The sequence below is a fragment of the Delphinus delphis genome, chromosome 19 (assembly GCF_949987515.2).
Source record: "Delphinus delphis chromosome 19, mDelDel1.2, whole genome shotgun sequence".
Classification (NCBI taxonomy): Eukaryota; Metazoa; Chordata; class Mammalia; order Artiodactyla; family Delphinidae; genus Delphinus; species Delphinus delphis.
In genome coordinates, this window is record NC_082701.1 from 2328127 (window position 1) to 2344822 (window position 16696).

At 47.5% G+C, this 16696-nt stretch overlaps 1 protein-coding gene across 5 annotated transcripts in view; it reads left to right on the forward strand.

The window, feature by feature from the left end:
* The window catches only part of ARSG (arylsulfatase G), a 116157-nt gene that overhangs the window by 31834 nt on the left and 67627 nt on the right, over positions 1 to 16696 (forward strand). For 4 of the 5 annotated variants that reach the window (XM_059997117.2, XM_059997118.2, XM_059997116.2 and 1 more), the window contains exon 2: positions 13680 to 14351. In XM_059997117.2, coding sequence (XP_059853100.1) covers positions 14134 to 14351 — 218 coding nt within the window. In that variant the 5' untranslated portion in view covers positions 13680 to 14133. Of the gene's footprint in view, positions 1 to 13298; positions 14352 to 16696 lie in introns of those variants that run through there. The other variant, XM_059997119.2, reaches the window with a different exon arrangement.

Genomic DNA, 16696 nt, shown 5'->3' on the forward strand with positions numbered 1-16696 from the left:
GCGCCCCTCTTAGCCTCTTCTGTTGTGTCTTTCGCAACCCAAGTGGCGGCAGAGCCCCTAGGGCCCTTCGTTTACAGGGGGCAAGGCTATAATGATGCCTTTAGAAAGTCCCACAACATCTCTGGAAATGCATTGGCTCCCGAGAGCTGTCCCCACTGCTGTCTCTTTTCTAGCCCTCCTGTTTTGGCTCATTTGCATGAGAACAGATTCCTTTGTGCAGACTTGGCCTGCCGGGTCTCTGTCGACGTTCCGAGTCCTTCTAGTCTGCATGTTGGGTTGCTAGGCAGATATGACCCTGGCTTGCAAATAAGCTGCCTGCATTTACCAGCCCGTGAGAACTTCAACTTGGGCTAAGTAGACTGAAAGGAATCTTGTCTGGAGCTCAGGGAAGTATAAGCCCGCTTTTAAGGGCTGGGTCCTGAGAGCAGCCAAGGCAGAGGGGGAGCCCTGGAGGGGCTCGTAGGGAGGCCTGGACAGCCTGCCCACCGCCCGCTCTCCTCCTTCCCTGTGTCGGCACCACGTGCCTGTCTTACCATGAGTATTCGATGAACTCAAACTCTCGCTTTAAAACGTTAATATCTGCTTCTCCGGACAGCACGGAACTTCACAGACTTTTCCCTCTAGGAATCCTGACTCTCGAGGTGGAGGTGCTGGGTTTATCTTGAGGTTTACAGGATTTCCCCCAACCCCGACATTTGATGGTTTGAGGGAAACAGAAATGCATGTTTTGGGGAGAATTTGAAGATTTCCCAATGGGAAGATCTGTTCTGAGGCACAGTTTTGGGGGAATCACTTTTCAGAGCATCAGCTCTTTCCTGAAGCTGATTTGTCTGAGAATTCAGCATGGGGCAGGCCCGCTGTTCCTTTATTCCTGCCTGGTGGGCCTTCTCTTGCTTAGTCAGAGCCAAGATCTCACTAGGGTGCCCTGCTCTAGCTGTAAACACCTCTGGGGGGAAGGTCAAAATATTATGTCAGGGAAAGCTCCTCTCTTCAAGTCAATATGTCCCATCTCCCAAGTGCATCTTGTTAAAGATGCATTTCCAAGAAAGTTACCTTGTGCTTAATAATGATTTGTCAAAATTGATAATATATGTTGTTTGATTCTAAACAGTTACTTACAGTAGTAATGATAGTGGCTCGACCCAGAAGAGATTTTTTTTTTTTTTTTAACACTTGGAGCAAAGCATAAGCAATTAAATTTCAATTTCTACACAAAGTCTGTGTTCCAGAAAAGTAGGATAAGGTAATTCACTACTTCTGAACATAAAGGTCTAGTATATTGAGATAGAATGGAAATACAGTTTTGAAAAAAAGAGAGAGAAATGATAGAAAATTTCCAACCTAATGAGAACTCTTCTCAAGTAATTTTTGAATGAATGAGGTGGGAATTCCCTGACGGTCCAGTGGTTAGGACTCGGCGCTTTCACTGCTGGGGCCTGGATTCAATCCCTGGTCAGGGAACTAAGATCCTGCAATTGGTCTGGTGTTTATATGACATGGGATACATTGAAAGCATGGTTTAATAGTTTTGTTATAAAAGTCAACATTTATGGATACAATTGAAGTGATAACTTTTGCAGCTACTTAGAATTGTGATGAAGCAATGAAGGTAACTTAACCCTGTGTGAGGGTTTTAGGGGCTGAATGTTTGTGCCCCTCACCATTCAGATGTTGAAGCTCCTCCCCCTCCCCCCTCCCCCCTGCAATGTGACAGTATCTGGAGATGGGGCCTTTGGGAGGAATTAGGGTTAGATAGGTCATGAGGGTGGGGCCCATATGATGGAATTCGTGCCCTTATAAGAAGAGGAAGCGAGAGAAATCTCTCTGTCTCTCCATGTCTCTCTCTGTGAGCACACACTGAGGAAAGGCCATGTGAGGGTGCAGTGAGAAGACAGCCATCTACAAGCCAGGAAGGGAGCTCTCACTAGCACCTGACCTTGCCGGCACCCTGATCTCAGACTGCTGGCCACCAGAACCAGGAGAAAATACATTCCTATTTTTTAAGCCACCCAGTCTATGGTACTTTGCTATGGCAGCTTGAGTTAATACGGAAGGGGTGTTTTGTTTTTCCAGATTCTTTTAGTGGGGAACCCAAGCAGAAACATTTGCAGGCCAATGAGGAGGATCCGTATTAGTATGAGGACAAGCAAGATGAGGTTCCCTGTTCTCCCTGGAGAGAGAAAACAAACCCAAGAGTCACCACACTGGACTGTGAGAGGCAAGGGAGGGGGCTGTGTAATTGAGAGGTTTGGTGGAAGATGCTATAAATGTTAAGATGCACGTGAACATGGACTCTAAGGCCCGACTTGGAACCCCAGGTCTGCCCTGGTAGCTGTGTCACCTTGGGTGAATTAACCTCTCTCCACCTCAGTCTGCTCATCCACGAAAGGGGGATGATAATAATAATAATAATACCTCCCTCAGAGGGTAGTTGTGTGGGGAGCTTAGTGCTGTGTTGCTAGGTTAACTGAATTAACCTGTGTAAGAGGCTGGGGGCGTTGAGGAAGATGGAGCTCGGTGGGCCTAGAATGGGTAGGAAAGTTCTTGCAAGCACTGGCAAGGCGGAGGGGTGAAGGATGAAGAGAATGAGAGGAAGGTGGTGGTCGGGGGAGAGTATGCTGGATTTGGGGACAGGGAGATCACCTCCCCACCCAGGGTACCAGGGGCCTCTGGTGACCTGAATTCTCTCACGCCTGGTTACCATTCTGGGCAGTGTTGATGTATCACCGTGTGCATTGCGTTCACTCTGGAGTAACTTTTACTTGGATGTTAACACTGACATTTGTCCTTTTTTGTCTCCATTGTTTACTGCTCCTGTAGTTTTGTCATTTTCTCACTGCTTGTAAAGAAAAAAATAGAACAATGGCCTTGAGGAGGCCTCTATAAATGATCTCAAGCCTGTTGCAAGAGTCCTAAAAACAGAACAAAACAAAAATTAAAATTCTCGGAACCAAGTAATTTTAATCACATTGCTTTCAGGAACAAATACATGTCATATTAGACTCATGGCACGGTCGTGAGTCATGAAGTTTTGGAAAGTGCTGGGTGTGGGACCACTGGGTTTTGTCCCCACCAAACCAGACTTCCTTTGGATAATTGTTGACGTCCCACCCATCATGTTCCTCAAAGTCCAAGGAATGAAAACCTGCTCTCCTGCTATGTTTCTTGCCTAAAGGGAGATGCTAGCTTTCCCCATCTTGTCTAAACACGCACAGCCTGTCCGGCTGCTCCCTGGAACAGCACACACTGTCAAGCTTCTATTTTAACCCTGTCAGAGCAGTGCATCCGTGCATTTCCAGGTGGCTAGCGGGATGAGGCAAGGAGGCTAGAAGGATGCTCCCGGACTGCGTTAGGCGTTTGAGGCAAGGAGGGACCCTGCCCTGCTGTGGTCGGTGGAGGGCTCTGGCCTCTGTGTTGAGCTCAGATGCTTAGTAGGGATCTGGGGCGGGGCTGGGTACAGGCAACATCCATCCATCCTTCCATCCCACGTCCATCGCTCCTCCGTCCGGACAGCCTCTGCTCATACAGCCCACTCATGCGCACTGGCGAATGCAGTAGTTTCCCAGGCCACAAAACCACACCTCGGAGGATGTGGTCTGTACTCTCAAAGTGTTTACTCTAAAGAGAGGACACATATGTGATTGTCACCTAAAGCAGCACGTCAGCAAGGGCGCTTTTGCAAGTGAGAATCTCAGAGGGCGCTTTTGCAAGTGAGAATCTCAGAGGCAGGGGAACTGAGAAAGGTCGTCTGAATTTAGGGAAGTGATGAGATGAAGCTGAGTTTTCAGGGTGGAATGGAGGCTCGGCCGTAGTGGTTCAGGTCAGATGCACTCATTTGGCAAATATGGGTTGAACGCTTCCTGGATTGGGTAACCGGATTATGCAGTGTGTGAAGCAGATAGACATCCCTTCCCTCATGGAATTCACACCTTAGAGTTGTGGTGTTTTCTTGTTGGAGCAGTTAGCTCAGTGTCGTGGACAGGTAATCCTTCTGGGTGTTTCTGATATTAAAATGTAATTCCCACTTTCTTTTTTAAAAAATTTTTGTGGGAGTATAGTTGATGTACAATGTTGTGTTAGTTTCAGATGTACAGCAAAGTGAATCTGTGATACATATACATATATCTGTGCTTTTTCGGATTCTTTTCCCATATAGGCCGTTACAGAGTATTGAGTAGAGTTCCCTGTGCTGTATGGTAGGTCCTTGTTAGTTATCTGTTTTATATATAGTAGTGTGTATATGTCAATCCCAATCTCCCGATTTATCCCTTCCCCTGTTACCCTGGTAACCATAAGTTTGTTTTCTACACGTGTGACTCTATTTCTGTGTTATGGGTAAGTTCATTTGTACCCTTTTTTTTTTTTTTAGATTTCACATATAAGCGATATCATGTGGTATTTGTCTTTCTCTGTCTGGCTTACTTCACACAGGATGACAATCTCTAGGTCCATCCATGTGGCTGCAAATGGTATTACGTAATTCCCACTTTCAATTGGCATCATCAGCAAAGGTCGGTTTCCCTCACAGCCCCTCTACATCTTGACCTCGTACTGCTACGTTGTCCAAAACCAGATTTGCTGGTAGGCAGTGTACTCCAAGGACCATGCTAGGTGTCACCAGAGTCTGCCTGGGACAGAAGGACCCAGCTCAGGTTTTCCCAAAACAGCACCGACAACCATGGGATTGTGTGACCAGGAACTATAGTTTGGAGCTTTGAAAATGCAAATCAGGATGACTCTTCACTTTCCCTTTGGCCTTGTTGTAACCATAGTGTTTGTATCTTTTACCTTTTCTGGGTTCAGAATCCAACAGCCAAGAATGCTGACAGACAGTGACGACCAAGAGTCAGCCAATAGCTGGAGGGCGTCTGGTCTCACCATCTAACTTGGAACAGTTTTGCTTAATGTTAATTGTAGCAACGCTTTGACTTTGCATATGGTACTTTTCCAGAGCACTCTCATGTCTGTTACCTCCTTACCCTCAAGCCAGTTGAGAGACGGGAGAATAAGAGTCCACATCTCTGAGCACTTATCGGGAGCAGGCACTCGTGTTGGGTTATTTCATCCTCATGTTGGGTTTGGGGTGGAGGAACTTTTCTATGGCTCTGTTTTTCAGGTAAGTGGGGAAACTGAGGCCCAGAGAAATTCCATAACCTATCCAAAGTCACACAGCTAGGAAATGACTCTTCTGAATCCTGGACACATATTCTTCTGCAGACAGGCCATTACATCCCCAAAGCCAATTCTCCAAAAAGCAGATTTGCCAAGTAACTACTTCACTGAATTGAGCTTTTTTTTTTTTTTTTTTTTTTTTTTTGGCAAGACCGCAAGGCTTGCAGGATCTTAGTTCCCCAACTGGGGCTCGAACCCCGGCCCATGGCAGTGAGACCACAGAGTCCTAACCACTGGACCCCTGGACTGCCAGGGAATTCCCTGAATTAAGCATTTTTTTCCCCCAAGTTTTGGTCTTATCCTTACTTCTGCCCCTGCTTCAGCCACAGAGGTTCTCAGATAAAACTTAGCTCGAGGACTTCCCTGGTGGCGCAGTGGTTAAGAATCCGCCCACCAGTACAAGGGACACAGGTTCGAGCCCTGGTCCGGGAAGATCCCACATGCAGTGGAGCAACTAAGCCCGTGTGCCACAACTGCTGAGCCCGTGTGCCACAACTACTGAAGCCCGCACACCTAGGGCCTGTGCTCCGCAACAAGAGAAGCCACCACAATGAGAAGCCCGCGCACCGCAACGAAGAACAGCCCCCTCTCGCCGCAACTAGAGAAAGCCCGCGCGCAGCAACAAAGACCCAACGCAGCCAAACATAAACAAGCAAACAAATTTATTTTAAAAAAACCAAACTTAGCTCGAATCTCTCTTAGCAGGCTTGGGCTGCCATAGCAAAATACCACAGACTGGGGGCTTACACACAGAACTTTGTTTCTCACAGTTCTGGAGGCTGGGAAGTCTAAGATCAAGATGCCAGCTGATTTGGTTCTTGGGGAGGAGAGAGAGAGAGAGAGAAAAAGCTCTCCCCTGTCTCTTCAAATAAGGGCACTAATCCCATCAGGAGGGCTTCCCCCTCGATGACCTCCTCTAACCCTGATTGTCTCCCAAAGGCCCATCTCCAAATACTATCCTATTGAGGGTTAAGCCTCCAACACAGGAATTTGGAAAGGACACCAGCATTCAGTCCATAATGGAATCTAACATATTTCATTGTAGAGGTGCAACAGATCTGGGGAAAGGATAAATCTGCAAAAACAGAAGAGACAGTAGGTAGCGTTTAAGAGAAAGTTTTCCCTCTTCTCATGCAAAAATGACACAGGAAGAAAATGAAGCTTTGACACATGAACCCCAGTCAGTCTTCTTTTTCTTTCTTCACAAATTTATTTATTTATTTATTTTTGGCTGCGTTGGGTCTTTGTTGCTGTGCGCGGGCTTTCTCTAGTCGCGGTGAGCAGGGGCTACTCTTCATTGTGGTGCGCGGGCTTCTCCTTGTGGTGGCTTCTCTTGCTGTGGAGCACGGGCTCTAGGCACGTGGGCTTCAGTAGTTGTGGCTCCCGGGCTCTAGAGTGCAGGCTCAGTAGTTGTGGCGCACGGGCTTAGTTGCTCCGCAGCATGTGGAATCTTCCCAGACCAGGGCTCGAACCTGTGTCCCCTGCATTGACAGGCAGATTCTTAAACCACTGTGCCACCAGAGAAGCCCCAATCGGATTTTTGATGATACTAACAAATGATTGTTTATTTAAAAAAGGGGGCTTTACTAGAATTGCAATTATACTTTATTTTAATTTTTGAATTTTTTTTAAAGCCTTTATTGAATTTGTTACAATATTGCTTCTGCTTTATGTCTTGGTTTTTTGGTCGCGAGGCATATGGGATCTTAGCTCCCTGACCAGGGATCGAACCTGCACCCCCTGCACTGGAAGGCGAAGTCTTACCCACTGGACCGCCAGGGAAGTCCCTGTGATTATATTTTAAAATAATTCTTACAATTTAGAGAGCTACATAGAAATGTTTGTTGATGAAGTTGCATGATATCTGAGATTTGTTTCCAAATAATCCAGTATAAGTGGAGGATGAGGGAAAGACAAGTAGGAGGGGAGACGGGTAAAACCAGACTGGCCCTGTGTTGATAATTGTTGAACCTAGATGTTGGGTAGGTATGTGTGAGTTTCTCAACTTCTGTATTTTGACAACTTTCATGACAAAAAGTTTAATAAGTAATAATAAACACCGCTTTGTAAAAAGTCCTTAGACATTTGGCAAACAGGCTTTAAGGGAGTGGATTTCAGGTAATTGACTGTAAGCCCTTTTCACTGGATCCCACCCCTCATGATTTTTCTTCTCAAGTGGAGGATGGAGTTTTATAGGAAGGATGTTATTCAGAGACCCATCTGCTCTCTCTGTTTTTCTGACCTGTGTTCAAGGACCCAGATATAATTTCTGCAGGGCTGCTGAGTTTTAGATGCGTGGTGTGATGTCACCTCTGATTTCCCAAGTTGGCTCTTGCCATGTGGCTTCCTTCTGGGACAGTCCCAGCAAGTGGTTCCAGCCTAAAGCCAGGCGGGATGTCATCTGTTCCTGTGGATGAGTTTCCTGGCATCCCTGGGGTCACAGAGGTTGATATTCCCAACAGGGTGTGGCTATAGGTCTTCAAGCTTAACATTTTTTAAAAAATTATCTAAGTGGAATTGCTCTCCCAGTTTGGATGGAGGTATTCAGAGATTTCTTTTGCTCCAGTGAGAAGATAAATGAGTCGGGGGATGTAACGTACAACAGGATGACTAGAATGAACCTGCCGTGTGGAATATTTGCAAGTTGTTAGGAGAGTAGATTCTCAAAGTTCTCACTACAGGAAAAAAGCATTTGTTTTTCTTCTCTGTCTCTCATTTTCTTGCGTCTCTACGAGATGATGGCAGGTAACTAAATTTACTGTGGTCATCGTTTCACAATATATGTGTGTCAAGTCATTACGCTGTGTGCGTTAGACTTACACAGGTGCTGTACGTCAAAGATATCTCAATAAAATGAAAAGAAAAAAAGATGACAGAAAAAAGATTTCCTGTGCATCCTCTGTTGAGCTAAGACTGCGGCCCCGCACATATGCTCTAAGAAATCTTTCCGAGTTGGGCCAGCCCCAAACTGACATGTTGGGGTCTAGAGGCAAAGGGAAGGGGCCTTGAGGATGTTTATTACACACAGATGTTAAATGACCATCTGATATTGGCCACCACAGTAACCGGATTTTCCTCTGCCCTTGGGCTTGGATGAGGGCGAGGCAGAATTTAAGGAGGTGCTCACCGGCAGGGCTGCGCTGACGGTCAGGGCACCTGAGCTGCAGCGCCGCCTCCTTAAGTTTTGCGCCCTGGGCGCTTGGCTTGCCTCACTCCAGCACTGTCTCTCACCTGGACTCACCTGGGCTCACCTGGACTCACCTGGACTGTGACAATGGACTCTTAATCTCTCAGTAGAGCAGCCAGAGGGATTCTGTTACGTTGAAAGTCAGAGCTCGGTGCTTTTGCCTGAATCCTCTGGCTCAGGAGAGGCTGTCTTCCTCCCGATTCCAGCTAATCCTCGCCCTTCCTCACTCCGAGGCTTGTCCTGCGGCTTCTCGGCTGCCCTCACGTGCCCCAGCCCTGCGCCCTGCTGGGTTCTCTGCCCGCGGCATCCCTTCCCGACTGAACCTCCCAGAGCTGCAGAGCTTCCTCCCCTTCTCTCCTGGATCCACCTAGAAAGATCACCTTGTCAGTGAGGTGGTCCCCGCCCTTCTCCTTTAACTCGCACCTGCTCACTGGCTCGCTCTCCCCAGTCCCCTTCCTGTGGTGATTTTCTCCCTGATGCGTTTCCTGGGTCCACGTCTTCCCCTCCTCCCCCCAGCAGGTAAGTGGCAGGAAGGCAGTGGGCTCTGTGTGTCATTCACTGCTGAACGCACAGCGCCCAGATCGAGACCTGTGCCTCGGTCCCCGTTCGCCGGATGGATGACTGAAGGCACGGGGTTTGCGGGGGGGGGGGGGTCATTTCCGACAGACGTGGGCAGCTGGTGCCCCGGGACCCCCGCGTGACTCCTGGCTGCAGCCAGCGCCCCCAGGGACCGCGGTCCGACTGGGCGGGTGAAACCACAGAACTCTGCAGCCAGCGGTCACACTCCCTCTGCGCCTTTGTCTTTCTTGGCCTTAGCTCATCCGAAGCTTTGTCTTTGGAAAACCAACAGAGCCCTCTGCCAGAAAGGTCTGCTCCACTGTCTTGTTGCTTCAGCTGTTTGCAAGGCGCTCTTGCGGGCTGCTTGGCCACGGGGGGCCCGCGGGGAGCCAGGGTCAGGTATTGGGCAGCCGGCCCGGGTGTGCAGCCTGCAGAGCACATCTTCGGGGCAGCTCCTCCTTTCCAAGGCCCACAGCCCGCCTGTGAGTCGTTTCCGTGATGAGTACCCTTCCCCATCAGCAAGCCCGGAACCCACAGGGAGGCCAGACGTTAGCAGGCCCAGTGGCCTTGCTTTACGGCGGGGTCGTGGAAAAGAGTACAGACCATCGCAGAGCTGATTGGCAGCCGGAGCTCCTGAGGACACGGGCGGGGTTGGTGCTGTGCTCAGCAAAACCTATCCCAGTGAGCTCAGATGGCCCTTCCTTGGGCGTGTTTGTTGAGTAGGTGGTTGGTTACCTTCCAGCCCAGTGGAAGGAGCGGCGAAGGCTTTGTCAAATGCTCCCCCTTCTTCCTAAGCCCCCAGGAGTGCTCCTTGCCTGTGTCCACTCTCCCTTCTTTTATTTATTTGGCTGTGTCGGGTCTTAGTTGCAGCGCGCGGGCTCTCTAGTTGTGGCACATGGGCCTAGTCGCCCCGCGGCTTGTGGGATCTTAGTTCCCCGACCAGGGATCGAACCCGTGTCCCCTGCATTGGAAGGCAGATTCTTAACCACTGGACCCCCAGGGAAGTCCCCACTCTCCCTTCTGAGATGGGGAGTGTGACGTGTAAAGAAAGTTTGGGAAAGTAACCTCAGATAAGACACTGAGCCGGTAGTCTTTAAAAAAAGAGCTTTAAAAAAGATCTTGGATCTTTAAAAAAAAAAAAAAAAAGCACAACGACCCAGCCTTATTGAAGTAGGATCGACAAATAAAAATTATATACAACGTGATGTTTTGATATACATACACATTATAAAATGACCACAACCAAGCTAATTTAACACACCCGTCACCGTACATAGTTACCTTATAAATTTTTTGGTGGTGGAAACATTGAAGATCTACTTTCTTTGCAAAATTTCAACTACGTGATACAGTTTTACGAACTCTGGTCACCATGCTATACGTTAGATCCTGTCGCTGTGCTATACATTAGATCCTCAGAAGTAATTGACTCTTTTTTTTAAAACAATATTTATTTACTTATTTGGCTGTGCCGGGTCTTAGTTGCGGCACGTGGGATCTTTGTTGCCCCGCGTGAGATATTCGTTGCGGCACGCGGGATCTTTAGTTGTGGCATGCGAACTCTTAGCTGTGGCAGGCATGTGGTATCTAGTTCCCTGACCGGGGATCGAACCTGGGCCCCTTGCATTGGAAGTGGCGTCTTAGCCACTGGACCGCCAGGGAAGTCCCAGAAGCGATTGATTGTACGTAACTGGTTGTTTGTACGTTGACAAACTCCCTTCCATCTCCCCCACCCCCCAGCCCCTGGCACCCATCGTTCTCCTCTCTGCTCTTGTGAGCTCTACTTTTTTAGATTCCACATGTGAGTGAGATCATGTGGTATTTGTCTTTCTGTGCCTGGCTTGTTTCACCTCACACAGTATCCGCCAGGTTCATCCAGGTTGTTACGAATGGAGAAGAATTTCCTTCTTTTTAAAGGCCCAGTAATTCCATTATGCGTGTACAATGCACACAGCACATTTTCTTTACCTATTCACCCATTACTGGGTACTTGGGCTCTTGTGAATAATGCTACAATAAACATGGGGGTGCCAGTAGCTCGTCAAGATATTCATTTCATTTCCTTTGGATATATACCCAGAAGTGGGATTGCTGGATCATATGTTTGGTCTAGTTTTAATTTGAGGAACCTCCATACTGTTTTCCATAATGTCAGCTTGGATCTTAATCAAGGTCCGTGGCTTGAAGTCCATTCTTTGAATGTCTGACTTGCTTTTTCCCTTTAGTTAAAAACAATAAGTGGGGAAAGGATTAAATGTCTCCCTGGAGGTGTGGGCGTGAAGGCTAGGGCAATGGTGTACTGGCTAAATTAGCTTATTTCCAGGCCATAAAAATTTTAAGTATTAATGATTCTCTTTGAAAACCTCAGAGGAATGTTTTATCCACAGAATTCTTAAGAAAAACAATCTGTTTACTTATGTTCCCACCTTAATTTTAACTTCCTTCTTAAGTGGGTTTTTCTCCCCCCCGGGGCGTTTTGTGTTGGGTCATTCTGAAGTGGATTATGGGTGAAGAATGAGGCCGCTCTAGTGTTCCAAGCTAAGTAGCTTTAGGAAGAAAAGCTTCCTGCAACTGTTGCTCATGGTCAGAAGCCAGTAGAATAAGGCAGGTCAACAAGTGTTTGTTAGGCACCCTGCTTGTGCAAAGCCTCTTTCTTCTAGAAAGGGAGAAGTCTTTGGGGCCTCAAGATCAACAAATACCAGTTGAATCTAATTGAGTTTGAAATAATAACTTTCCTTTTGGAAAACAGAAGAATTCGCGTTGCTGAACAATTGATTCATTGCCCTCCAGATGACCATGACTGTTGACTCGGAATTCCTTTTATTTTGATTAAGTGCATAGCTGCCTATCCTTCCGAGTTTATCTGGATCTTCCAGAACTTACATACCTCCAACCACTCCCGTCCATCTGGGTTGGCTGGCCGGCTTGGTCGGCTGTGCATTCATTCCTCAAGGGCAGGGATACACAACTGGAAATGGCATCTGTCACAACCCCAGCCCTACTAGCACCTTTATATATTAGTATTACTGTTATTTTTTGAAGAATGCGACTGTTCATTTATTTATTTATTTGGTTGTGCTGCGTCTTAGTTGCGGCAGGCGGGCTCCTTAGTTGCGGCTGGCGGGCTCCTTAGTTGTGGCATGCGAACTCTTAGTTGCAGCATGCATGTGGGATCTAGATCCCTGACTGGGGATTGCACCTGGGCCCCCTGCATTGGGAGTGCGGAGTCTTAACCACTGCACCACCAGGGAAGTCCCGCATCTTTGTATATTATAATAACTTGGTTCTCCTTTAATGGGTTGGGTGTTCCACGGAGGTTTTTAAAATCTGATCCAGAATTTCAAGTCTCTGTCTCCTTACTAGCCTAGTCAGTTTAGGGCTTTTAGGTGAACTAGGGATAAAATACGGTTTTATTTATTCTGTGTTTCCATTTGCAACCTGCAGTTGAAAGCATAACCTTCCATTTCTGTCTTTCAGAACTCAACCTGATTTATTGTTTTGTGTTTTTCCACTGAAGCTGAATCATCTCTAGTTAGGTCTCTAGTTAGGTTAAGTATCAGTTAGGTTAATCACCTCCAGTTACGTTAGTTTTCTTCTCGGACCAGAATCTGGATATTTTTAACTAAGCATCTTGCTACTCAAAATGTAATCTAACGGCTACGTTAGAAATACAGACCCCAGGTCCCAGCCTCACCTACTGAATCTACATTTTAATAAAATCTCCAGCTGATTTGTGTGTACATCTAAATGTGAGAAGCACCGGTTGAGCATGTCTTAAGATTTTCTTATTAAAAATTACATTGTCAAGATGTAAAGGGACACATTTCCGTTAAACATTTTTTGGACATTTTCCCCTAACATTTTATTATGAAACATTTCAAACGTACAGCAAAATGGAAAGAGTTCTACAGTGAGCTCCCTAGACTGTCCACCTAGATTCTGCCATTAACTGATTTTTTTTCCTTTCCTTTTCTTCCCAATTAATTTCTATCAGGAATTTTATATAGAGGGACTTCCCTGGTGGTCCAGTGTTTAAGACTCCGAGCTCCCACTGCGGGGGGCCTGTGTTCAATCCCTGGTACAGGTACTAAGATCCCTCATGCCACACGGTGTGGCAAAAAAGCAAAAACAAAAACAGACTGCTCCTTTATTGACGAATTCCCTGGCGGTCCAGTGGTTAGGACTCAGCACTCTCACTACCGAGGGCCCAGGTTCAATCCCTGGCCAGGGAACTAAGGTGCGGCCAAAAAGAAAGAAAAAGAATTTTATATAGAAATGCTAGTTTACAGCATGACTGTTAGAAAGAATCATGTCTTGGTAATAAGGTAATAAGGGTCTCACCCTTTCTTCTAGAATCCCTGTGGGTTTTGACAAGGTCACGCTTAGTTTGGGAATTTCTTGTGAATCAGAGAAGCACAGTGAGGTAGGAGGTGGGGTGCGCTGGGATTTCACAGAGTGCTGTGGTGCTGGTCCCTTTACCCCTCCACCCGGCACACGGGGCCTCGGTATATGCTCCTCTATATGGTGAGCGGGTTATGAGAGATCATCTCTACTGTTGCTTCCAACCCTGTAATTGTAGGTCTATTGCAAATATTAGCATCACTCTTTCTCCGGTGGAGAAAGCGATGAACCCGTTCAGTAGTTGAATAAGAAGGAGAACATCTGTCGGCATGGAAAAGTGATTATTTCCTAAGCTACTGAGTAAAACACAGCTGCACCGGCAGTTTCAACTCTGTTTTCTTGTCAATTTCTGTTCTTTCAGGAAACCTTACAGACACATGAAGCCTTCAACCATCTGGAACTCAGAAACTCGACTGGGACTGACTGTGGCTTCTAGACCGTCCAGGTGTTCTGCAGATGTGAAAACTTATCCCACACTTGCCAGCTGGAGCCCCGAATAGATGCAAGGCTCGAGCTCCGGCTCTCACATCTCTGAGCACAGAGGGGTCATCTCCTAAGTGGCCAGGGAGCAGTTGTTGACACTGAGGTCTGATTGCTGCACACGACCCCTCACCTTACGGGGCTGCGCTGGAGAAAGTCAAGTTCAGGGTCGTGAGTTTCCCAACTCTCGTGAATTAGGATTCCAGACGCGGGCCTCATTTCTGTAGCGCCCACCATCCCTGTAGGCATCACCACCACCACCATCACCACGAGCATCTTCTTGGAAACTCCACCACTGCATCACTGCACACAGTTGGAAACCTCCCCTGATCGCCATGGCCTGCCCTTTCCTAAAGGTTTTGTTGGTGGGGGTGAGTTTCCTGGGATGTCTTTATCCTCTCGTGGATTTTAGCTTCAGTGGGGAAACAAGAGAACAGAAACCGAATTTCGTGATCATTTTGGCAGATGACATGGGGTGGGGTGACCTGGGAGCAAACTGGGCAGAAACGAAGGACACTGCCAACCTTGATAAGATGGCTGCAGAAGGAATGAGGTGAGTCTGAGATGTCAAGCCGGCATCTCTTTGGATATTTCATCCTGACTCTTTTGGGGGGAGGGGGCCGCATAGAGCACTTAAAGAGCAATTGATGGGTCCATGTTGATTTAATTAATTGATTGATGAATTTGGTTTGAAGCCAGTACAGCGTCATGCAGGAGTCCATCCATCCATCTGTCCATACGATAACTGTTCTTTTTCTGGCCATGCTGCACAGCTTGTTGGGATCTTAGTTCCCTGGTCAGGGATCGAACCTGGGGCCCCGGCAATGAGAGCACTGAGTCCTAACTGCTGGACTGCCAGGGAATTCTGATAACGCTTATTGTGTGAGTGTCTGTGTGTGTGTGTGTGTGTGTGTGTGTGTGTGTGTATTAGGAGCTGGGAACACAAAGGTGAACAAATAACAGTCCTTGCCCTCAAGCTCTCGTAGTGGAGACAGGTTGAAAGGAAAGTACAGATTACAGTCGAGTCCGAGAGGCTGCATCAGGAATTTTTGGAGTCTGTGGGGAGGGTGTGGACCCCAGCCTGGGGGTTGAAGGGAGAAGGTGCCCTTGAAGAGTGACTGAAAGTCAGTGGGGCACATGAAGGCCAAAGGACTTACTTATCTGTGAGCGGACAGGACTTACTGGTCCATTTAAGGCGCACTTAACGCTAAGGGACCACAAAAGGGGAGGGGGTGTATTTCTGAACTGGCCGAAGTTTTATGAATATTTTAGATCGGTTTTCTTCTTGGGCTGACGTTGATCTGACTGGCCCGCTCAGATCCCACCTGCCTGGGTTAAACCCCTCCTGTTGGCTCCGTGGGAATCATCCCAACCGGCTGTTAGGACAACACATGGGGTGTCTCTGGAGTTTCAGCCACTTGCATCCTTAAGCTGGGAGCTTTCCCCTGAGATAGGGACCCTTGGTGTCCCTGCGTCCGGTCTCACCCTCTCCAATCCATCCTCCTCACCTCAGCCAAGGTGAACTTTCTAGAAGCACTTCTCTGCTTCCAGTCCTTCAAAGGCATTTGGTGACCCTAAGAACAAAATCCAAACTCCGAAGAGCAGTGTTCAAGCCCGGCCCACCCTCCGCACCGTCCTCTGCACGGCCCCGCCTGTCTGAACGCTTCTTCAGCTGTTGCCTCCCTCTGTTTGGGCCTCACCTATGTGATTAGTTCTTCTTCTTCTTTAAATTTAATTTTTATTTTATATTAGAGTATAGTTGATTTACAATGTGGTGTTAATTTCAGGTGTGCAGCAAACTGATTCAGTTATATGTATACCCATTCTTTTTCAGATTCTTTTCCTGCACAGGTTCTTACAGAATGTTGAGCAGAGTTCCCTGTGCTGTACAGTAGGTCCTTGGTGGTTATCTATCGCGTTGATACGTATAGTGATTAGTTCTTCTTGATGCACTTTCCGCTACTCCTGTTTTAGTTTCTACTCACCATCTGGTTCCTAATTCCACAGGAGGTCCTCAGGAACCCTTTCCTGGATGCCTCAGGTATACCTTTGCTGCTCTCCATGGTGACTGCTTAACCACCTGTGTTGGGTTCAATAGCGTCACCCCCAAATTCATGTCTACGCAGAGCCTCAGAACATGACCTTATTTAGAAATAGGGTCCTTGCAAATGTCATTAGTTAAAGACCTCTGTGATATCCTACTTGGTTTAGAGTGGTCCTAAATCCAACGACCGGTGTCCTTGTAAAAAGAGGAGGGGACACAGAGGGACATGCAGCAGAGAAGGTGATGTGCCTGCCAGCCAAAGACACCACCAGGAGCTGGAGGGAGGCCTGGAACGGACTCTTCCTCTGAGCCTCCGGAAGGAACCAGCCCTGCTGCCATCTTGGTTTCAGACTTGTCGCCTCCTGAATTGTGAGAGAACACATTTCTATCCTTGTGAGCCACCCAGCTTCTGGTACTTTGTTATGGCGGCCACAGGAAAGTATCCACTGCCCTTCTAGCTCTGGGCTTCAGGAAGAAAAATGCCTTGTCTCTTCTTCCACCCTTGTATTCCTAACACGGTGCCCGGCACCTAGTGGGCCATTCAGAAGTATTTGTTCATCAGTAAATGGGCTTCAGGAGTTCAGGGTGCTTTGAAATGTCACCCCAAATTTTGCATGTCAGATTTTTTTTTTTCTCCCTCGGGTTGAGAGTCAATGCAGAGCATTTAACAGATCCTCAAAGGGAACTGGGTTGCCAAGTGCTCAAGAACTTCTGCTTTTCGTGTCGAGGGTTTGTGGGGAAATATCTGGCCCATTATTTAAACCGAGACTTGTGAGCCTTGGGGTTCTTCTTATGAGCTGTCCCCACCAGCACGCTGTCCGCCTGAGCGGAAGGGGCATCTCGGGGACCAGAGG